At 31.8% G+C, this 20197-nt stretch overlaps 1 protein-coding gene across 1 annotated transcript in view; it reads right to left on the bottom strand.

The window, feature by feature from the left end:
• Positions 1 to 19844, bottom strand: part of LOC140443604 (uncharacterized) — a 37536-nt gene extending 17692 nt beyond the window's left edge. Inside the window, exons 1-2 of the mRNA XM_072534954.1 lie at positions 19693 to 19844; positions 3855 to 4135 (exon numbers count right to left, since the gene is read on the bottom strand). Coding sequence (XP_072391055.1) covers positions 3855 to 4126 — 272 coding nt within the window. The 5' untranslated portion in view covers positions 4127 to 4135; positions 19693 to 19844. The remainder of the gene's footprint in view (positions 1 to 3854; positions 4136 to 19692) is intronic.
• Positions 19845 to 20197: the final 353 nt, after the last annotated feature.

The raw sequence follows: 20197 nt of genomic DNA, 5'->3' as shown, positions 1-20197 counted from the left end.
AATGTTCGAAATTGCCACCATTTGCACAGATACACGCGTTTATTCGACGAATCCAATTATTCTTAATATTTTAAGTATGTAAATTATGTCTAATTATTTCAGCAGCATCAAAAATTCGTTGTCGCAATTGAGCTTCTGTTTTAATTTCATCCTGGTTGTCGTATACTAATGATTTTAGATGTCCCCAAAAATAAAAGTCCATAACATTGCATTCTGGTGTTCTGGGTGGCCACAGAACGTATCGATTTCTACCGATCCAACGACGAGGAAAAGTGATGTCGAGGAAATCTTTAATATGTCTCGTAAAATGTGCTGGAGCCCCGTCATGAAGAAACCACATTTCAGAGCGTATTTGTAACGGAACGTCTTCAAGAAGTATCGATAGAACATGCTGCAAAAAATTTAAATAGGATTCTCCATTCAATCTTCTGGGAAATTCGTACGGTCCAATCAGACGATTACCAATAATCCCAGCCCATAAATTTATACTAAATTGTTTTTGAAAATTTGTCCTACGTATAACATACGGGTTTTCATCACTCCACACGTGACAATTGTGAAAATTAAACACACGTAAATTTCTCGTAAAACAAGCTTCATCTGCCCACAACACTTTGCACGGAAATTCGGGTTCTCTGGCGATTTTGTTTTGAAACCATATACAAAATCTTAATCTTCGAGGTAAATCGCCTTGGTGTAAATCTTGCAGTCTGCATTTGTTAGTTTGCAATGGAATGCAAAAGTAATATTTGACCCTAGAACCGCATGGCAGGTACACTAAACTAAGACAGGGTCAGGGTCGTATTTAACATATCTGTCAATGGTACATTTACGAAACAAACTCAATTTAATAATTTATGATATATATTAGAGAGATTAAACTTAAAAAGTAATGTTATCTTTTATTGTCTGCTGTGTTTTCGCTGTATTAAATGCAATACAACCCACCATTTTAAATGTTTTGAGTATATAACTCGTATTCAATACTTCCAACAACGGACTGCAAAATATTACAAATTTAAGAAATTTATGAATTTACCAAAAAGAGTACATTAAATTATTGACCTAACACATAATGATACCTGTTTAACATTAAAATATCATGGATAACTATATTCAAGTTAACCACCTGTCAAATTCACGTCGAACATTGTAGCTAGTAATGTGACGCCAGTTCCGTCGTTTATTAGCTACATGTAAAAATGTCAACATGTTCCATCCTTAGTATATTATATCGATGGTACCCATGGTATAATAAACGTCAATGGATGGCACCCATTTATCGTCAAGTAAACATCGTGTTGACAGCAGATAAGTAATGCGATAAACGTTGAACAAAAAACCACAGTAATCCAAGTTTTGCCAATAAGGTAGTTAATTTTGTTAAATAGGAGAGGAGCTTGCCGAGAGTTTTGGGAAATATGTCAGCAGAAGCATCTAAGAAGGTGAACGAAAACCAATTAATTATTTATTTAAAATATCTAATCAATATTATCATCAATCTGGTTAACAACAACAACCCTAACTAAACTATGCAGAATTATCCTCAGATACAGCGACAAATACTACAGCAGATGCAACCTGTGACTCTTTAGTCCATAAGACCTTCAACATCCTATTTACCCAATTAACTTCTTCCTTAAAGCTCTCAACCAATACAGGTATATAATAATTCTAATATAATAAGACGAGTTGAAAAAGAAACAGTCCAATGACTGGGATGCAGTATAAAGCAAAAACAGATTAAGATCTCCAGAAGACGACTAAACAGGCAAGCAAATAAAAATAACTACTAGTTCCAAAAACCTGTCAAATAATGAATCGGTTCGAAAACATAGCTCAAGCCGTAATCAGACAGCTTGTGGAATAGCGCTCTTCGCTAGTTCACTTCGGAAAAGAGGAACAAAAAATATATTTAGTGAAAAAGAAAGAGACCTTGGATGGCACCCCATGTTAGTGTAAAATTGATAAATATTTACTTTTTGATAACAACCGTAACAAATCGTGTCCCGTCGAGATCAGGGTTTAGGTTAATTTTGTCCACCAGTGTTGTTGGTATAAATTTTACTAAGTTTGGTAATTTATTAATTTATATAATGATAAAAATTCAAACACAACTACGTTAGGCCACTTCATAGTAAAATTACTACGACACTGGCTGTACTCTTCATAGCCGCATCCGAAATCTTGGATATGTGGTGCATATGTGCTGATGTGCCATAAATACACAGTTTTGTCCTATTCAATGCGTAAATCACAAATATTGAGAAGAAAACCGGTATTCTAGGTTGTGTTGGTTCCCCTCTTTATATCTCGTCTTTTTCTATTACCTATTTTCTATTTCTTTTCGCCGATAAAAAATGCTACTCCGCGTTCTGTCAGAACGCTCCTTAAGAAAGATAGGGAAAAGGTGAAGCAGGTAATCGAACTCAGCACTTACTCAAAATCTCCTCCAATAAGTTAACTGTATACAATGTAGGAAGCACGTCACGTTTACACGACATACTGCAAAAAACTATAACTTAAAAGGATATATCGTAAAAGATAACTATACTTTAAAAAGTCTTATGGTAAAAATACAACTTATTCTAGTTGATCATTACAAAATAGTGCAAAAAGAAATAGAAGAAAAAACACAATTTCACACTTACAGATTAAAACAAGCAAAAATATTTCAAGTTGTAATAAAAGATCTTCACTATTTATCCGATACTAATAAGAAAATACACAAAATTAAAAATCGAGCTAATAACAGCGTCGAGATCGAGCTCCTTACACAAAAAAGAGAAATTCTGCAGTGCTCAAGACGTCAGAGATAATATGATATAAAAAAACAGCAAATTGTGTGAAATGTGCTAGATTGCACCTAACAAAGGAATATTCAAAAAAGCTAACGTCGAAACCGTAAAATTCAAACCAACCAACAAACTACAAAGGTTATGAGGTCCACAAACAATTACAACAGGATTTCCATCCCACACTCAAGGATAAAAACAAAGATCAACAAACCCATGTCCTAGGCAAATCAAGGATAACAGTTGGTAGAAATAAGAGGTAGATTTTTCCACAGATAAGGATGGCAATCTTACTAATATTTGGAGTGTACTAGGTAATTTAATTAATTCCAATTTGAAAGACCACCCGCTAACGTGGGAAATAAGAATACAAGCAATAAACAATACGCAATTTATTGATTAACTTTGTTACTACAACTAAGTTAACTGATTAAGTTAGGATCTAGGATAAATAATGTAATAAATATGTTAATAAAAAATTATCACATGTACCAAGGATGTTGATGAAACATGTAGCCTTTAAACTATAAGCTATATAACAATAACTACTACACTGACTAATATGCGAGAGTTAAAAACTCTAATCAAGACTCGACCAACTAAGCTGAGCTACAATGTGACACTTTCTAATATGCGAGAGTTGAAAACTTTAACCAAGATACGACCAGCTAAGCTGCGATACAATTTGACACTAACTGCATGACTGCTTTCAAATTATCACTGCCTTACCTCTCAGGAGTCAGGGGAAATTTCTTCGAAATTTCTATTAGGTAGCTAAAACCCTCTTTTAAAGGATTGACAACCGGGATTTTCTAGTTACCAGTTTTTTAATGGTTAAAAACAGCAACAGCTTTTGAATGCTTTATAACAGGAAAAAGATACCTCGGTAGATCTTATGAAATTAGAAATTGTTTGCTACCAGTGGCGTTGCAACACTTGGATAGATTTATTACAGAAATTTATCCAAGGGTACTCCCTTCTCGAGAATAATAATTGAATTTATTTTTCATAAACAAAAAATTAAAATAAGACATAATATTGCAATACTTAAAAACTTACTCGTTAATAAGCCGAATTCCAATCTCGAAAAACAAAACTCCTGACATTTCGAGCACACGCGATTCACCTGGTTGTAGAACATATCTTGTGACAGCTTTATGCCACCTTAATTTAGTTGCATAAATTCCCTCTGCTATTACGGGAGTCTTTCCTACATTGTACACAATGTAGTTGTCAAACTTCGTTGGAAACAGGCTTCCTGACGATTTCTCCCGCACGATACGGGTCTCTCCAGATCTTACTCCATAACATCCAATTACTCGTCGTGTCATAGTAATAGTCTGTTGAAAAAAATTAGATTAGTGAGAATAAATTTTATTTGATACAAAGTGTTTCACATAGAACTTACTGTTGACATATCTCTCAAATATAAGAATTTGTATTTTTAGGTGTAGCTGACCTATATGTTTATATATTTAATATTAATATATCTAATGTGTCGAATTAAAATAGATGTAAAAAATAGATGGATAAATTTTTTTATAAGAAACTATATATATTTACATATATCTAGGGTGCTCGGTAAAATGGTCAAAATATTATTTTTGCCGACTAAGACTATAAAGGACTATATCTTTACCTTGGTATCAATAGAACAAGTCAATGTGCTCATATAAATTAAATTAAATTATTTGGTCTTTTTAGCACAACTAGTTAAATGAACTTTTAATTTGGTAAAAACAGTTTATGTCAACTTATACTGTTTATACACTTTGTGTACTGAGTGTTTGAGTTTGTGAACTATTCTTGGCTTTTATATGTCATGTATATGTCAGAATGTATATGATTATAGTGACGAGGATGAAAACTATATTCCGGATAGCAGTGACTCTAGCAGTGCTGTTGAAGAAAAAATAGAATCTGTTCCAAATTCTAGGTCTGAAAATACAGAGAGGAGATCAAAATCAGGTAATATCAGTATTGATTCCAACATTGAAGGAGTTTGTTTACAAGAAAACTTCTATAGAAAAAGAAACAAGCGGAACGTAAAATAAATCGAAACTTTGGAGAAGCTTATGTAACAGCAAAAAATAAGGTAAAACTAGGACTCTGCCTGAAAAAACTTGAAGCCTGTAGAAATAAATGTAATAACAAAATTTCAGAAGATATACAAAAAAAGCTATTTGACGAATATTGAGGCGATCGCAATAAGTGTGTTGCATATATTGTTAGCCTTATAGACTCCAAACCACCTAAAACCACTAGAAAAAGGAATTTAGGTCCAGATAAAAAAAAGGTCGCAAAGTGACTCATTGTTTTAGTTTAAAGGTGAATGGAACTTGAATTCAAGTCTTTGAAAAATGTTTTATAAACACATATGATGAGACTTCTTCTTAAAGTGCCTATCCGTTCCAGATGTTGGCGATCATCAAGGCTATCTTTACTTTGTTCATTGCATATGATGAGACAAATATGTTTATTACACTGGGCTCTTACAAATAGGGATTCAAATACTTCAGGGAGAATAACTGAGGACCGGCGAGGTGTAGATCCTTTTGCTAACAAGCATAATGAAGAAACTAATAATGAAGTGATGTCCCACATAAATTCTTCTCCTCTATATGAATTTCATTATACTCGACGAGAAAGTAGTAGATTGTATTTGCAATGCCATCTTAATCTTTAAAAAATTTACAAATTATACTGTGAAGAAAATGATTCACCTGTTTCTAGACCTATCTATGAAAGAGAGTTCTATAAAATGAACATTTCATTTAAAAACCTAAAGTAGATACGTGCCATAAATGTGATGTGCTAAGTAATAAACTCAAAGTTTCTGAAAGCGAAGATCATAAAAGTAAAATAAAAGATGAGATAAGTATTAATCACACTGCTGCAGATAATGCATATGTTATGAAGAACAAAGATACAGAAAAAGCAAAATATGACAGTACTCAGATGCCTCACTTTTGACTTTCAGCAGTGTCTCCCAACTCCATACGTAAATTCTTATGTTGCCTTTTACAAAAGACAGTTATGGATATATAACCTAACTATTCATAATAATGGAGAAGAAAGTGTAGCATGTTACATGTGGCACGAAGGTTAAGGAGGAAGGGAAGGTAACAATATAGCTACATGTATTTATAAAGAATTATTATCACTACCACTACATGTTTAAAAAGTAACCCTGTACTCGGATACATGCGGTGAACAGAACAAAAATTCACATGTTGCTATAATGTTTTTAGTAGCAATAGTGCAAGACACAGTCATATGGAGTGTGATATTGATCACGGATTGATCGAAAAGCAAAAGAAAGAGGTAAAGTGTTTCAATTAGCCATCCGCACGACTGGTATCAGCTTGTAAGAAATACAGGAAAAAAGAAGAAATTCAATGTTGCAGAACTTTACCATGGTGATTTCTTAAATTTTCCAGATCTTTTGAAAAGTACCTGTCTAATGGGTAAGAAAGGTACAAGAGGAAATTCTTTCAATTGGTTTGGTGTGAACTAATTTCGTTATACAAGAGAAAGGGTAAATATTCTTTATAAAACATCACTTGATGAAAAAGAGGCATTTCTGACGCTAAGTGTACTACGTAGATGACAAACTAAAGCTAGGTTGGTACTCAGCAATTTGTATAAAAGCACTCTTGCTATATCAATGCAGAGGAAAAAGGATATTTTGGATCTTCTTCCTCTGACCCGTCCAGTCCAGTAGTCCAGTATTTCACGATTTTTATAAAAATTTAAACACAACTTATGCTGCTGATGTGATTCCAGATAATGAAGATTCATCTGACGGAGAGTAATACTTTTCTCCATTAAGGAACGTATCCATTGGTCTGCCGAAACCGTATTAACAGTATTCCTATGTTTTTATATGCTTCTTTTTAAATAAATACTGCATAAATATGTTTAGTTTATTTATTTTTTAAAAAACAACAGCTTATTTGGGCCGAACAAAATAGTATAAGTCATCTGGTACGTGTGGTCCAAATAATATGCCACATTTTTTTTGTAATTTCTATTTATTTAAAAAATATATACTTTGTTCAAGATTAGTATATACAAAGTAAAATAGATAAATATAACAATTCTGTGTACTACGATTTAGGAGATATGACAATTAATTAGCTTCAGAACAAAATTATTTATCGTTTTTTGTATATCCTGAAAAGTTGACTAAATTGACTTATAGTTCCTTTACCGAGCATCTTAGATATATTTTGTCATAAATTGATAAAAATTAAATAAACAATATCGAGAAATAAAACTGTGGGGAAAGAAATGAAAGACAGAATTTACAAAGCAGTTATTAGACTAATAATCACATACGCGGCAGAAACAATACCTGATACAGAGAGGACAAAAAGAATTTAATAAACAAGCATAGATAAAAACTCTTAGAATAATTGATTTGAAGACACTATAAGACACAGCTAGAAGTACAGATATACGACGTAGATGCAAGGTGGAAAACATCAAGGACTGAGTAGGAAATAAAAGGGTAAAATAAAACGATCATATAAGCCAAATAACAACAAATAGAGTAGTAAAGACGGTGAGACACGGTTCCCCCATAGGAAGACGATCAGTAGGAAGACCACAAAAACGATATTTATAACGACAACTCAGTGGAGGCACATTGAAAAACAGACATGATTACACAAAAAAAAAAAGAAATAGAAAGGCGTTTAAAGACAAAAAATATTTGACTAACAATTAAAAAGAAACAATGCGGTGAACGTTTTAGGACGACAGACGAAACAAAAATCTCATTTCAGGTAAACTTATTTCTAACTGACTTAAAGGCTTCGACAGCCGGTTTGTTCAAATGCAAAATTGTATTGATTTTAAAGGCGAATATTTTATAAAACAATAAATTTAATTGTTTTCAGTATGTTTTCTTGTTATTATTTGTGCAAAACTTAAAGCGTACACTCACAATTTCTGCTGCCCAGCAATTTACTTAAAAGTCTAGTTTTTAAGGGATTATTTTGAGAAACTTGCAGATTGATCAGATCATCTTTGCAGATAATCTGATTTTCTATAATATATCTATCTATGGTAAGCTACCTCTATGTGAGTAGTTATAGAAAGCACTTGGTCACTGGAATTTCTTTTTGGTCTAAATGCTAATCCTAAATTAATCTTTCGAGGAGGTTAATAAGCTAAATAAGGCGATCAAGCTGTAACTCTCTGACTTGTCTGCTAGTTTTCCTGTTTTAAGAATACCTTTGATTTTGGTTTGTTTTAAGAGGTTTGGTAGGTTGTCTGATTTAAATATACCTATTATCTAAACAGCGTGGCAAAAATTGTGTCCTCTCTTCTTAATAAATTCATTATCTGATATTACTTTATTTATTATTTCAGTTGGAGTTGAAATTACGTTGTATTTTATTGTCTTTTAGAATAGAATATAATATACGTCTTACAAATCCTAATTCGATACTTCCTATTTTACTCTTACAGATTTATCACTAAGCTTTATTTGCCATTCTCAGACCATCTAACGAGTTTTGGCGATACTTAAATGAATAATAAAATTAGATTATCTTAATAACAATACCGCGGCGGTCTCAACTTTTGTGGAAGAAGAGGTCTGAATTGAGTAGAGGCTCTTTCAAACTCCACGGAAGTTGAACTGGGCGGGGATGTCATCAACCCCGACATGGATGGAATTCTCTTACACATATGTAGAACTGGTATAACCAAATAATCACTCGAAAGTCAACTGATTATATAGCATAGGGCAGCAGCTATATAACTGAATCAAACCTACAGCGGAATTATGAATGATAAATGGCTGGATACAATCACGGGTGGATCTCACAAAATGGTTTAACCGGCCGTGACACTGCGAACAGGCAGGTAAGGTTAAACCACCGGATTATAGCGTAACACAAAATGTAGAGATGCCATGCAATCCTCGTAGCGACCGAGGCTAGGCCGTTTCCGGGTAAGACCGTGTAAAATCGGTTACCGGGCACCAGCGCGGACAACCAGGCCACTTGTGGTAAATTGGTGACTGAAAGAAAAAGCGAAACACAGAAGCTTTAAAGCAGAAAAATAATGAATATAGAAACATAAAACGTCAGAGCCTCTTCTCCAAACGGAAAACTTATATGACTAATATAGACATATGTGGTCTAGCACACTAAAGAGATCAATAAGATTTTAAAAACAAAAACCGCATAAACAGCAGTTTAATATCTGAATACATACGATATAATGGAATAGCCATAATAATAAGAAATAGAATATCGAAATATCTCCGGAAATATAAAACAATAAACAATAGACACATAACAATAAAATTAGAAGCCAAACCGAAAAATTTTCATGCCATTCAGGTATATAAGCACCCACAACAATTACCCCAGATGTAGACATTGATGACATTTACAACAAAACAAAAGATATGTTAAAGAAAACCCACAAAAGTGCCAGTATTATTATTGGAGACTTAGCCGCCAACGAGGAAAAACACTGAAAATTGAGCACATTTGAAAAATATTGTCAGGTCATCTTCCTCTTGGTCTTCCAAAGACCGAGAGGAAGATTTCCAACACGACGGGCATAGTTTATGAAGACTCTGGTGGAAAAATCCCTACATAAGGAAGTCCATCTGACACATGATCGTGTCAGATGGCCAATAGAGACAGCAAACTAACAATATTTAGAGTGTCACCTCCACCTGAAAAGGACTCAAGGAATGAGGAGGAAGGAAATAACAATAAATCGGTCTGGAAATGCAGTAGTCGTTTTCCGTTTGAGGCCTTGCCTCGCTCTGCTGATCTAGTCTTCATACTAAAAAGTGCCCACACTGAGTGAACTACTGAAATGCTAACTAGAAGATCCGAATAAACAAGAAGAAAAAATTACAACCTTTAATAATCGCAACTGCGTTTTCTTAACTTTGGTATCATGCTTCAGTTGTGCCTAACTTAACAATATATTGACTTTTGCAATCATGTAAACATGTTAAGTCATGTGTTTGTTACTTTAGTAAGCACATAAAGTGTCAGCATCTTTTATTAGTTTTCCATTTATCCATCTGTCGCTGAAGATTTCCTATTTTTGTCATATTTCCAAGTACGGCTTGTAGTTTATCAATTATTTTTCATTGATTTCTTCGGTTTCGACATTGTCGTATAAATCTGTGATAACATTTTGAACTACATCTTATTTTTGCAGGAGTGCTTTGAAGTGGGTAGATTACTCTAAATATAAAAAACTATATTTGGGCGAAAATTCACAGACTACTAAATTTTAATATCAAGTTAATTTGAATATTTAAATGAAATAATAAAACATTGAATAGATCTCAGATATGCATTTTACTAAATGAAAGTTTGCAAATTGCGCAGCAAATTGCTCAATGGAATGCAGCAGGATCTCTTTGCGGATATTTAAATAAGAAGTCGCTAAAAATAAAATAACAACTTTGATAAGGCAACAACATATTGAAAACACGATATTAATAATTTATGATTAATATATTACATAACTACCAGAGGGTGTAAAAGATCAGCTTGATATCGATAATATTAATAATAATTATTGTTTGATTATAATACTTGATTATTCAAACTCATTAAAAGCATTAACCATAAAAGTAAAGTGATGGATGAATTGTCAAGCATGTTCAGATGCAAAATAAATTACTAAATAATATTATAATACAAGAAGTCTACAATTGAAAAATTCTACAGAAAAATTAAATAATACTATTATTATGAAAGATTTCAACTCAAAAGTTGGTGCCAAAATCTCAAAAAATATAATCGGAAGGTATGGACTTGGAGAAAAGAACGAAAGAGGGCACAGATTAATACAGTTCTGCCAAGAAAAGACATGCATTACAGGAAATATTTAGGTTCAGCAACCTAAAAGAAGGCTATATTCCTGGAAATCTCCAGCTAATAAAAAAGAAAAGATAGTTAGAAGTCAAATTGGCTACATGACCGTTAATAGTAGGTTTAAAAATAGTATTACAGTTGCAAAACATATCCATCCAAGTGCAAACGCAGCAACTAACTATAATCTGCTATGTGCTGGATTTAAACTAAAACTAAAAATAATAAAAGCTTCAACAAGTCAGAGAAAACCTAATAATCGACTCCTAAGAAATGCTGTAATAGTAGATGAGTTATGAGAACTAAGATAAATCGTGAGATTTAAAAACAGCTAGAAAGATCGTAACAAGAAAAATATCGGCTGAAATTTAGATTTATTAAATTCCGACATTACCGTAGCAAACGAAGTTCAAAAACTAGAAAAAGACCCAATAAGAAATAAAGATTAGATGACGGATAACATACAGACCTCATTCAACAAAAAATCAAAAAAGCAAGTGAAAAAATAAAGCCCAGACTCTATATGGAGAAATATATTGACAAATTAAATATGAAGTTAGGCAAGCAAAACAGGCCTAAGTGAAACAAAGATATCGTGAAATGGAAGAACTATAAAGAAAACATGACGAGTTTACTATACACATAAAACTTAAAAAAATTATTACCTACACTCAGGTAAAGAATAAACTCCTCACTTCATGAGAAACTCCAAAGGTAAAAACAATTCTCGACTTAACTAAAAAAAGGAAGAATGGACTAATTACATAAAGGAGTTCTTTTTGACCTTAGGTGGTCCTCACGTGGACCTCTTCTTGATGAAAGAGACCACCACTTAACACTGCAAAGTATACGAATACTGATCCTATTATTTTAAAAGCAGAAGTAGAGGAAGCCATCAAACAAAACAAAAGTGGTAAATCTTCATGACCTGACCAAATACCATCAGTCTGGTTTAAACTTTTAGATGACGACAATGTCTAAGAAAATGTATAACTGCATATACGAAAACTAGAATAATATCACACATTTTCTCATTGGTCTTCTAGTACAGTAAATATATGTACCTATTATTTCAATGTAAAGTAATTTGTTTCTCGTTTTAATAAACTTCTTCTACTAAAATTGGTATATTTGAATTGGGAATATCAAGATTTTTTTAATCTGCAAAATTATATAGCTTATGGCTATGTATTTAAATCGTGTCCCATTTAAATTATATAAGTTGAGCGTGTTTCCAGTAAAACTAAAAATATAGTAGTAACGAAAAAATAGGGCATTAAATCCGTTATCTATCATTGTACTTCTATGCAAAGTTTCATAAATATCGTCTTTATCGTTTCACAGATATTTTACTTAGGTACTTTACTTTTACTTTATCCCAACCGTGTATATATATATATATATATATATATATATATATATATATATATATATATATAAATATATATACATATATAAATATATATATATATATATATATATATATATATATATAAATATATATATATATATATATATATATAAATATATATATATATATATATATATATATATATATATATATATATATATGTATATAGGAAATAGAAAATATATATTTTTCTAAGGTATTATAAAGCAAGTAGATATCGATACTATAGCCGTAGTTAGTTTTTTAATAAACAATAGAAATCTTTTGTACATAGAATTTTGCAAGTAAGGAGAAAGCTTAGTAAAAGATGAGGGTAGATAATAATCTTGATGTTTAGTTATATTGTTATATCGAGACTTGTAAGCAAAAAAAATGAATTATTTATGAAATTGGAAATACCAAAGAATATAAGGTCATGACGACAGCGAGTATGTTTACTGAGAAAGTATGGAATGTAATTGGTTGGAATTTAAGGTGTGGATTGTATGATGCTGGAATCTGATTGATAGATTCGGAAGGTAGAGGAAAACGACGCCAAGCCGATTTTGCGATGACGGAGAAGATTTTACTGTGTTCTGAAGTTCTGAAGAAGCTGGTTATTTTGTTGCTCTATAGCCTGCAGTAAAAGTGAGCAGAGTTGCTTGTAAATAAAAATTGTGTATATTTTTTGATGTGTCTGTGGAACAAGCCAAAAGAGTAGTAGCAGTTCAAAGCGGAATTTACATCCTGTAGTAAGGAAAGCAGGTATAGCTTATATGTAGTGCTAATCGGTGAAGTGAAAATCCTTTTGAATAGTAAGAAAGTGTGTTCCTGCGGGATAGGTATTTATCCAGAAGGTGTTTTGGACAAATTTAAGTGGTGTACGTGTGTGTGAGACTTTCACCAGCTGAGGAGAATAGGGGTGTGTAAAACATCCAAGAATACGAGCAGTTGATGATCAGAGCACAGTTGGAAGAGAAAAGGAGCCAATAGAAAAATTGTGTAAATAAAAGGTGAGTCTGATATACAATAAAAAAGGACTTTCAACCACACTCGTAATGATATCATAACTTATTTGATTTCTTCAACATTTTGTTCAGATATTCGCTTTCATAATAAATATAAAATTTATTTAAGAGATCTTCTTTTGAGTACAAGTCATAATAAGAATTGATAATTTGTGTATGAACATTAGAGAATTTTTAAGTTTAATTATACGTATTAAGGCCTAGGTTATATGTTTGGTTTAATTATAAATTTATTTGATTTAATGAATTGAAAGTGATTTTTAAAAATTATTTGATAATTTATTATCACAAATTTATTTATTTTTATTTATTTTTCCATTGTCTATTTCTCCCTCAAAGGCAAGAGTATAACTATATAATTTGCCAACAAAAATAGATTACCTCAGATTAAAAATTAATTAACAGAAATTTATTTGTTTTGCAACATTAAGCCTAAGGCAAATTAAAGTTAAAAAAACATTATAAGAGTCATAATTTGCAATTCATATATATATATATATATATATATATATATATATATATATATATATATATATATATATGTATATATATATATATATATATAAAAACTTATACCGAAAATCAGAAGCAATGCAGTCCGGAAGATCAGTTTATTCATGAGATGTTAAGAAATACAAGAAAGCGGAATATATGTGTTAATATTCAACTTTTCATTTGCATTATTGATTCTTATCGTTTTTTGAGGATCACGTTGGTAACGTTCGCAAACCTAAACTCTTTAAAAGTATATGACCTTTCTTTAACTTTAGGAATATATTAATAAATATTAAACTACATATAAACGTTTTTGGGAATATATTAGTTTCAATCATATGTGCATTGCATTAAATTAAATCTTTGTTCAGATACAGCACTGAAAATATTATCATTTTGCGTAATTGTATATAATTTTCATTTTTTAATTATGGGAAGAATACTAAATAAAAAACAATAGCGATATCTTAAATATGAAGATGTGGATGAAGTTAAAATTTGTTTAAAAATTAAAAATGGAAAAATGTTCTAGAGAATGTGAACATAATCAAATAGAAGAAATGAATAGGTCGCTTTATTTTTTTTTATAATTTTAATTTTTTTTCTAAATGACAAGCATAGGCTTGTCAAAATAAAGTAGTGTAGTATTTCAGCACAAAATTAAATGTTACCTTTATAAATCCGAGCAGGGTAAAGCTGTACCCCAGATATGAATTATTCGATATATTTTCTGAAATAGTTTGTATTACTCAATTTTCTTATCTTCTTAACTATATATCGAAATTGATATATAAAATTTTGAATAAATTGCTTTTTATTGTAACTAATTATAGAGAATTTTGTTGCTAGGGGTCCAGCTATACCCCACTCGGTAAAAAACGATAGGTATAAATTTTGCCTACGTTAAAAAACAAGCGCGGTATAAATAAACCCCAACGTATTCAAAAGACTGTGATTCCTCGTTTCTTGGCGTCAAAACTCGAGGATTACCAATTTATTTAATAGAGGGTTTGTGCACCTATTTATCTCAGTATAGTATAATTTTAGTGTGTTTAGTCACGTTTACAGCGATTGTCGAGTGAGCGTGTATAAAACTGTGTGAACCAGGGAAGTTTCGAAATGAAAAATTGAAAACTGACAAAGAACTATTGGCGATATTAAAAACGGACGATTACGATGCTTATTTTAACGATTTCACTAGAGGATGGTACCAGTGATATTGAGGAGACTAACATAGTGACTGAAACTGATGAGATAGATGACGTTTTACAAGTTAGTGATAGGCAAAACGAGTCGAGACGTTATGCAGATGAAGTAGGTCCGTCAGTACACTTTTATACCGATCATCCAACGTTTTTGTCTAAAGATGATACAATGTGAGAAACGGTTCCTTTTACCATGAACATCAAGAGCCGAAAATGTAATATTGTAAAGGTTTCACCAGGTTGGACTAGATATAGTTCCCAATTTGCCACCATAAAAGAAGCTTTTGAACTCTTTTCTTCACAAGATATTATGGACGTGATTTTATTGGAGAAGAACTGATAAGCCGAATCATACTATGCAAAAAATAAGAAGGTCTTTTTTTCTTTTGTCCAAGAAAAACTGGAAGTATTTATTGGTTTGCTTCGTATTTTTGGAGCCTGGCACGCTGCTAAAGGGCTAATACGTGTACTTTGCAGCCAAAATCTAACTTTATGTTGGCGTCTAGTCTCATCTGTCTTGTCTCGCAACAGACTCCAACGAATTACGTGCTTTCTTAGATGCGACAATTTTGAAACAAGAGAAGAAAGAAAACTCACTGATAAATTTGCTTCAATCAGAAATGTTTTTGATGGTTTTATAACAAATTGCAAGAAATATTTTAATCCATCTGCACACTTGTGCGTGGATAAGCAGTTGGTCCTATTCCGAGGCAAGGCTCTTTCGGGTTTACATAAAGAGTAAGCCAGGCAAGTACGGCTTAAAAATTTGGACACTGGCTGATTGTAGTTCGGTATATACAGTGAATATGCAACCCTATTTAGGTAGGTACTCTTATAAAAAAAATGTAGATTTTTATTACAGAAAAATTATTCTAGACAAAGTAGGAAGCAAGCCGGAGAAAGGCCAAGGACAAGGGGAGGTGATGGACCTGGTAAACCATTTATCTTTAGGATATGGAATAACTACTGATAACTTTTTCCCAGTATTCAGTTAGCTAATAAGCTTTTAAATAAAACCCTTACCTTGCGTGGTACACTGCGTAAAAATTAAACTTGTATTACAAAAGAACTGCTTTAATCAAGATATAAGGACTTTTCAAGCACGTTTCCTTTAATAAAAAATAAAACCATATTTTTCTACGTACCAAAAAAAATGCGGCAGTTATTCTTTTATTAACTTTACAAAACGATGACAATATAAGTCGAGAAGCAACTAATTACAAACCAGACATTATATTACACTACACCAAAACAAAGGTTGCACTGGATACAAAAGATAAATTATTGAAGGAATTCACGACACAAAGAAAAAGTAATCGGTGACCGATGGCAATATTTTTTCATTTGTTTCACATTGGTGGCATCAACGCCTATAAACTTTGGATGTTGAAAAGTCTAGATCCGAAAAGAAAATCGCTTGCATAGGAGAAGAATGGTTTTGTTGGAGTTGAGCCAAGAATTAATTAGGAAAAACATAATTCGTAGATGCCAAAATAAAAAGTCATTACATTACAATATAAAACAATCCATGTTAACCATTTTGTCAGAATTAAACGTAAGGAACGAACAACTTGTTCTGTTTATTGGCACAAAGCAGCGATGTTTCTTATAAGACAGAAATAAAGACAGAAAATCTCGGAAGTTTTATATTCGGTGTAATCAGTTCGTAGTATGTGCAGAACATTAAAAAATATAACAGTTTGTAATAGGTGTTATAATTAAATCATTATTTAAAATGTCACTAAAATATTTGTTCTTTTTTCATATTTATTTTTGTTTTTATTATTTCTAATCATTTCATATTATTTTTTCAAAATGTGTTTACTCATTTATCAATGCTGACAACTTTTTTATGCAAAAATATATATATTTTTTTTTATAAACAGAATGTGTTTTATTTTTATTATTCCCAATTATCTTCTTCTTAGAGTGCCATATCCCTAGGGAACGTCGGCGACTACCATGCTTATAATATTGTTATACTGATCTCGGTCTTGCGCTACGTGTAGCAATTGGTCCGCTGTCAAACCTGTCCACTGCCGCAAATTCCTCAACCAAGAGAGTTTCTTCCGTCCTATCCATTTCTTTCCTTCGATTTTACCGTTGAGAATTAGCCGACGGAACTCATATCTTGGTCCTGTGATTATATGTCCAAGATATTCTAGATATTCCCAGATGTCCAAGATATTCTCAATTATAATATTTAAAAAATAATAATAAGCCAAAAAATGTTGGGATACATTTATATTTCACTCGGTATTTAATGTAAGTTTTTGACCACATTTATGAAGGTTAAAAATGGTATCGAACAGATAAAAAAGCAAACATTATCCGATATTATTCCCGTAATGGCATTATTCAGTTTCAGAATAAATGACTGGTTTGTGTCATTGACTCACTCAAAAATGTTCACCAAAAATTAAAATAAATCACATGGACGTTTAGAATAAAAATATCAGTCGAGTAATTAGTAATGATAACCGAATAATACATAGTAAACTTCCAAGAGAATAAAATATGGAAGAATTATATAAGGACCTATTTAATGATAACGGTTTGGTAGGAATGGAATAGTATTGACAGTATAGCCACAATTATACCAGGTTCTTCAATACTTCAATAGAAATTGGAATATGTCATTACACAACTTAAAAATGAAAAATAACCTGGTCACGATAACATATGCTAAATATGCTAAAGTTTTGAAGCTGATCGATAAAAATATTTTATGTGAGCTTTTCTATTATTATTGATTAAATTAAGTCAACAGTTATTGCAATTTCAAAACAGTCAAACTCCAAGAGATTCAAAAATCATAGACTTATTAGTCTTATAAGCCAATTTCTTAGAGCATTTATTAAAATGATTTATCAGAGAATGTACAAAAGATGTGTAGAGATTAGTGGAAAATGACAAGGTTGTTTTAAGACACCAAAGAGACACTATTTAGCATAAACCTTTTGGTACAGAAGAGTTGGGATCAAAAAAGGATATATTTGTTTGTTTTGTTGACTACCAAAAGGGCTTTTGATAATGTACCCCAGCCCATTCTACAGGAAATAAATATTGGTAAAAAAGACATATAGAATATTTAGACCCTCTATCGGAACCAGATGGCTGAAATTAAAATCAGGAAACGACTATCCACGTAATAAGTAAAAATTCTGAAAGGTATTAGACAAGACTGTATACTGTCACCAATACCTTTAAAAATATACATAAAACAAATATTTCAAATAGCTCTAGAAAATATTCAACAAGTAATGAAACTAAATGGGTTAATAATTAACAATCTTAGTTAAGCAGATGGCATGGCTATTCTTGCTAATAAGATAGAATATCTAGTTACAGGTATAAACCGTACAGGAAGGAATACATCTTAAAGGTTAACAATTTTCCTCTTCTTCTAAGGCCGACTCCATTAATGAAGGTTAACTATAACTACTGCAAATTCATCTCTATTTTTTGCTTTTCTTAGTATAACGTGTCTGTGTGTTCAACCCGGTCTAGTCGCAAATGTTTTTCTACCAGGAGATTTGTCGTCTACAAGGACCCATCTTTCCTTCGATTAACCCTTCGTAATAAGCTTCAACAACTTGTACTTCTCATTTCTAAGTATTTGCCCCTAATATGCCGTCTTTCTTCTGTTAATACTGGTAAAAGTTCTTTGTCTCTTTCCATTCTGTGTAACACCATTTCGTTCATAATATGATCGGTCCATAGTATTTTTAAAATTCTTCTAAAAAGTCACATCTCAAAATGCTTCCGGCTTTCTCATTAAGTCAACAATAATAGTCCAAGCTTTGACACCATAAAGAAGAATAGAGTGGATACAGAAATTTCCTCATCTTCAAAAAGACTCCTCTTGGTTGCTCTATTCTTGATCGACTTTCTGATTTTGGATTTAGATCTTCAGTAATCCAGACTCGTAAGTACTTCATGTCGTCTACTTGTTCAATCACTTCGTTTATAATCTGGATCCTTGATATGACTTCACCCCTCTTACTGATAACCATGGTTTTTGTTTTCTTTGGTTATTGTTAATTCAACCATTTCCCAGTGTTACAAATTGTGTGTATTTTGTAGCAGTCTCTCTTACTTTCAGCATCGGCATAACGAATATTATTTATTTAGGTTTACAATAACCAGTTAAGCATACCTTTCCATAGACCACTAACAAATCGAAAGAACTGAGAAATTTAAATATCTTTACAGGACCACTTTTTCAATCAAGTGATATTGTGATGACAAAATTGAAAGTTAATGTAGTTAAAGCTAAGGCATCTTTTATTAAGGCATATAGCTTAATTCAAAAAATATCTCATTTGGTAACAAGTATCTTTAAATCTTAGACTTCGTGAGATTAGATATTATCTGTGGCAAATATTATTGTATGGTACATCGACATGGTTACTAAAAGTAAAATCAATAAATCGAATTGAAGCATGCGTGATGTGTGTGATGAGAAGACTACTTAATATATCGTGAGTAGATCGAGTTACCAATGAGGAGGTCTTGTCACGAGCTAGAATAGGCCGAGAATTGTTCAGTATGGGAATTTTTCAACTGGGGTGGGAAACCTAAGAGCAGTTGATTAGAACAGCAACTGAAACACTTACATGCTACTAAACGCATGACACAAGAAAAATAAGAAGAAGAAGTATTGTATTTAATACGCGTGATGTAATCTGTTTTAACTCAAATTGAAAAATTAGATAAACAGCATAAAATAAAAAGTGTGTTAAACTTTGTTATGTTATGTCAAATTTACAATTGTTAAGCTTTTATATACAATTTTTTTATTTTCATGGATTTTTTTAATATCTCCAAAAGCAAAACCTATGTAAGCCATTTTGATAATACTAATTGTGTTTCTTATGATAAATTAAAAAATTCTTATTTAACTATTCTTACCTTAATGTGGTACACTGTTACTAATCTGGTGGTGTAATAATTCGGATATTAATAGCCAAATAAATAACAGTTGATAAGGTTTCCTGTTACTGCCTTAATTAATTAAAGATTAGTTAGTTAAGAGATATATTATGTTTTGATAATTTAAATGCAAAAATATTATCAGCAGAAATCTTGTGTATATATGTTACACTTGAAATTTCCGCTGGAGGTATATGTACCTTCTGTGGTTTTTCGGGTTTGACTCCGCGTTGAATAATTATGGTTTTAAGCAAAACCATTGTTTTGACGACGTTTTAGCAAGGTAGCACTTGCCAATATCAAGTCAGGTAGTTCCGCTACTTGCTAGTGCTTAAAGTAAAGTGTTAAACTTTAGGAATACGTAAAAATGGGAATTGATCACCACACTTTCTACGCAAGGAACGCAGTAGTAATGTACAGAATGTACTTTGTATGAGAAACCACCCCGCCAACGGTAAGGGCTGCAGCATATACAAAAAAAATA

This window comes from Diabrotica undecimpunctata, chromosome 6, assembly GCF_040954645.1.
Source record: "Diabrotica undecimpunctata isolate CICGRU chromosome 6, icDiaUnde3, whole genome shotgun sequence".
NCBI classification, from domain to species: domain Eukaryota; kingdom Metazoa; phylum Arthropoda; class Insecta; order Coleoptera; family Chrysomelidae; genus Diabrotica; species Diabrotica undecimpunctata.
This window is presented reverse-complemented; position numbering and strand designations above follow the sequence as displayed.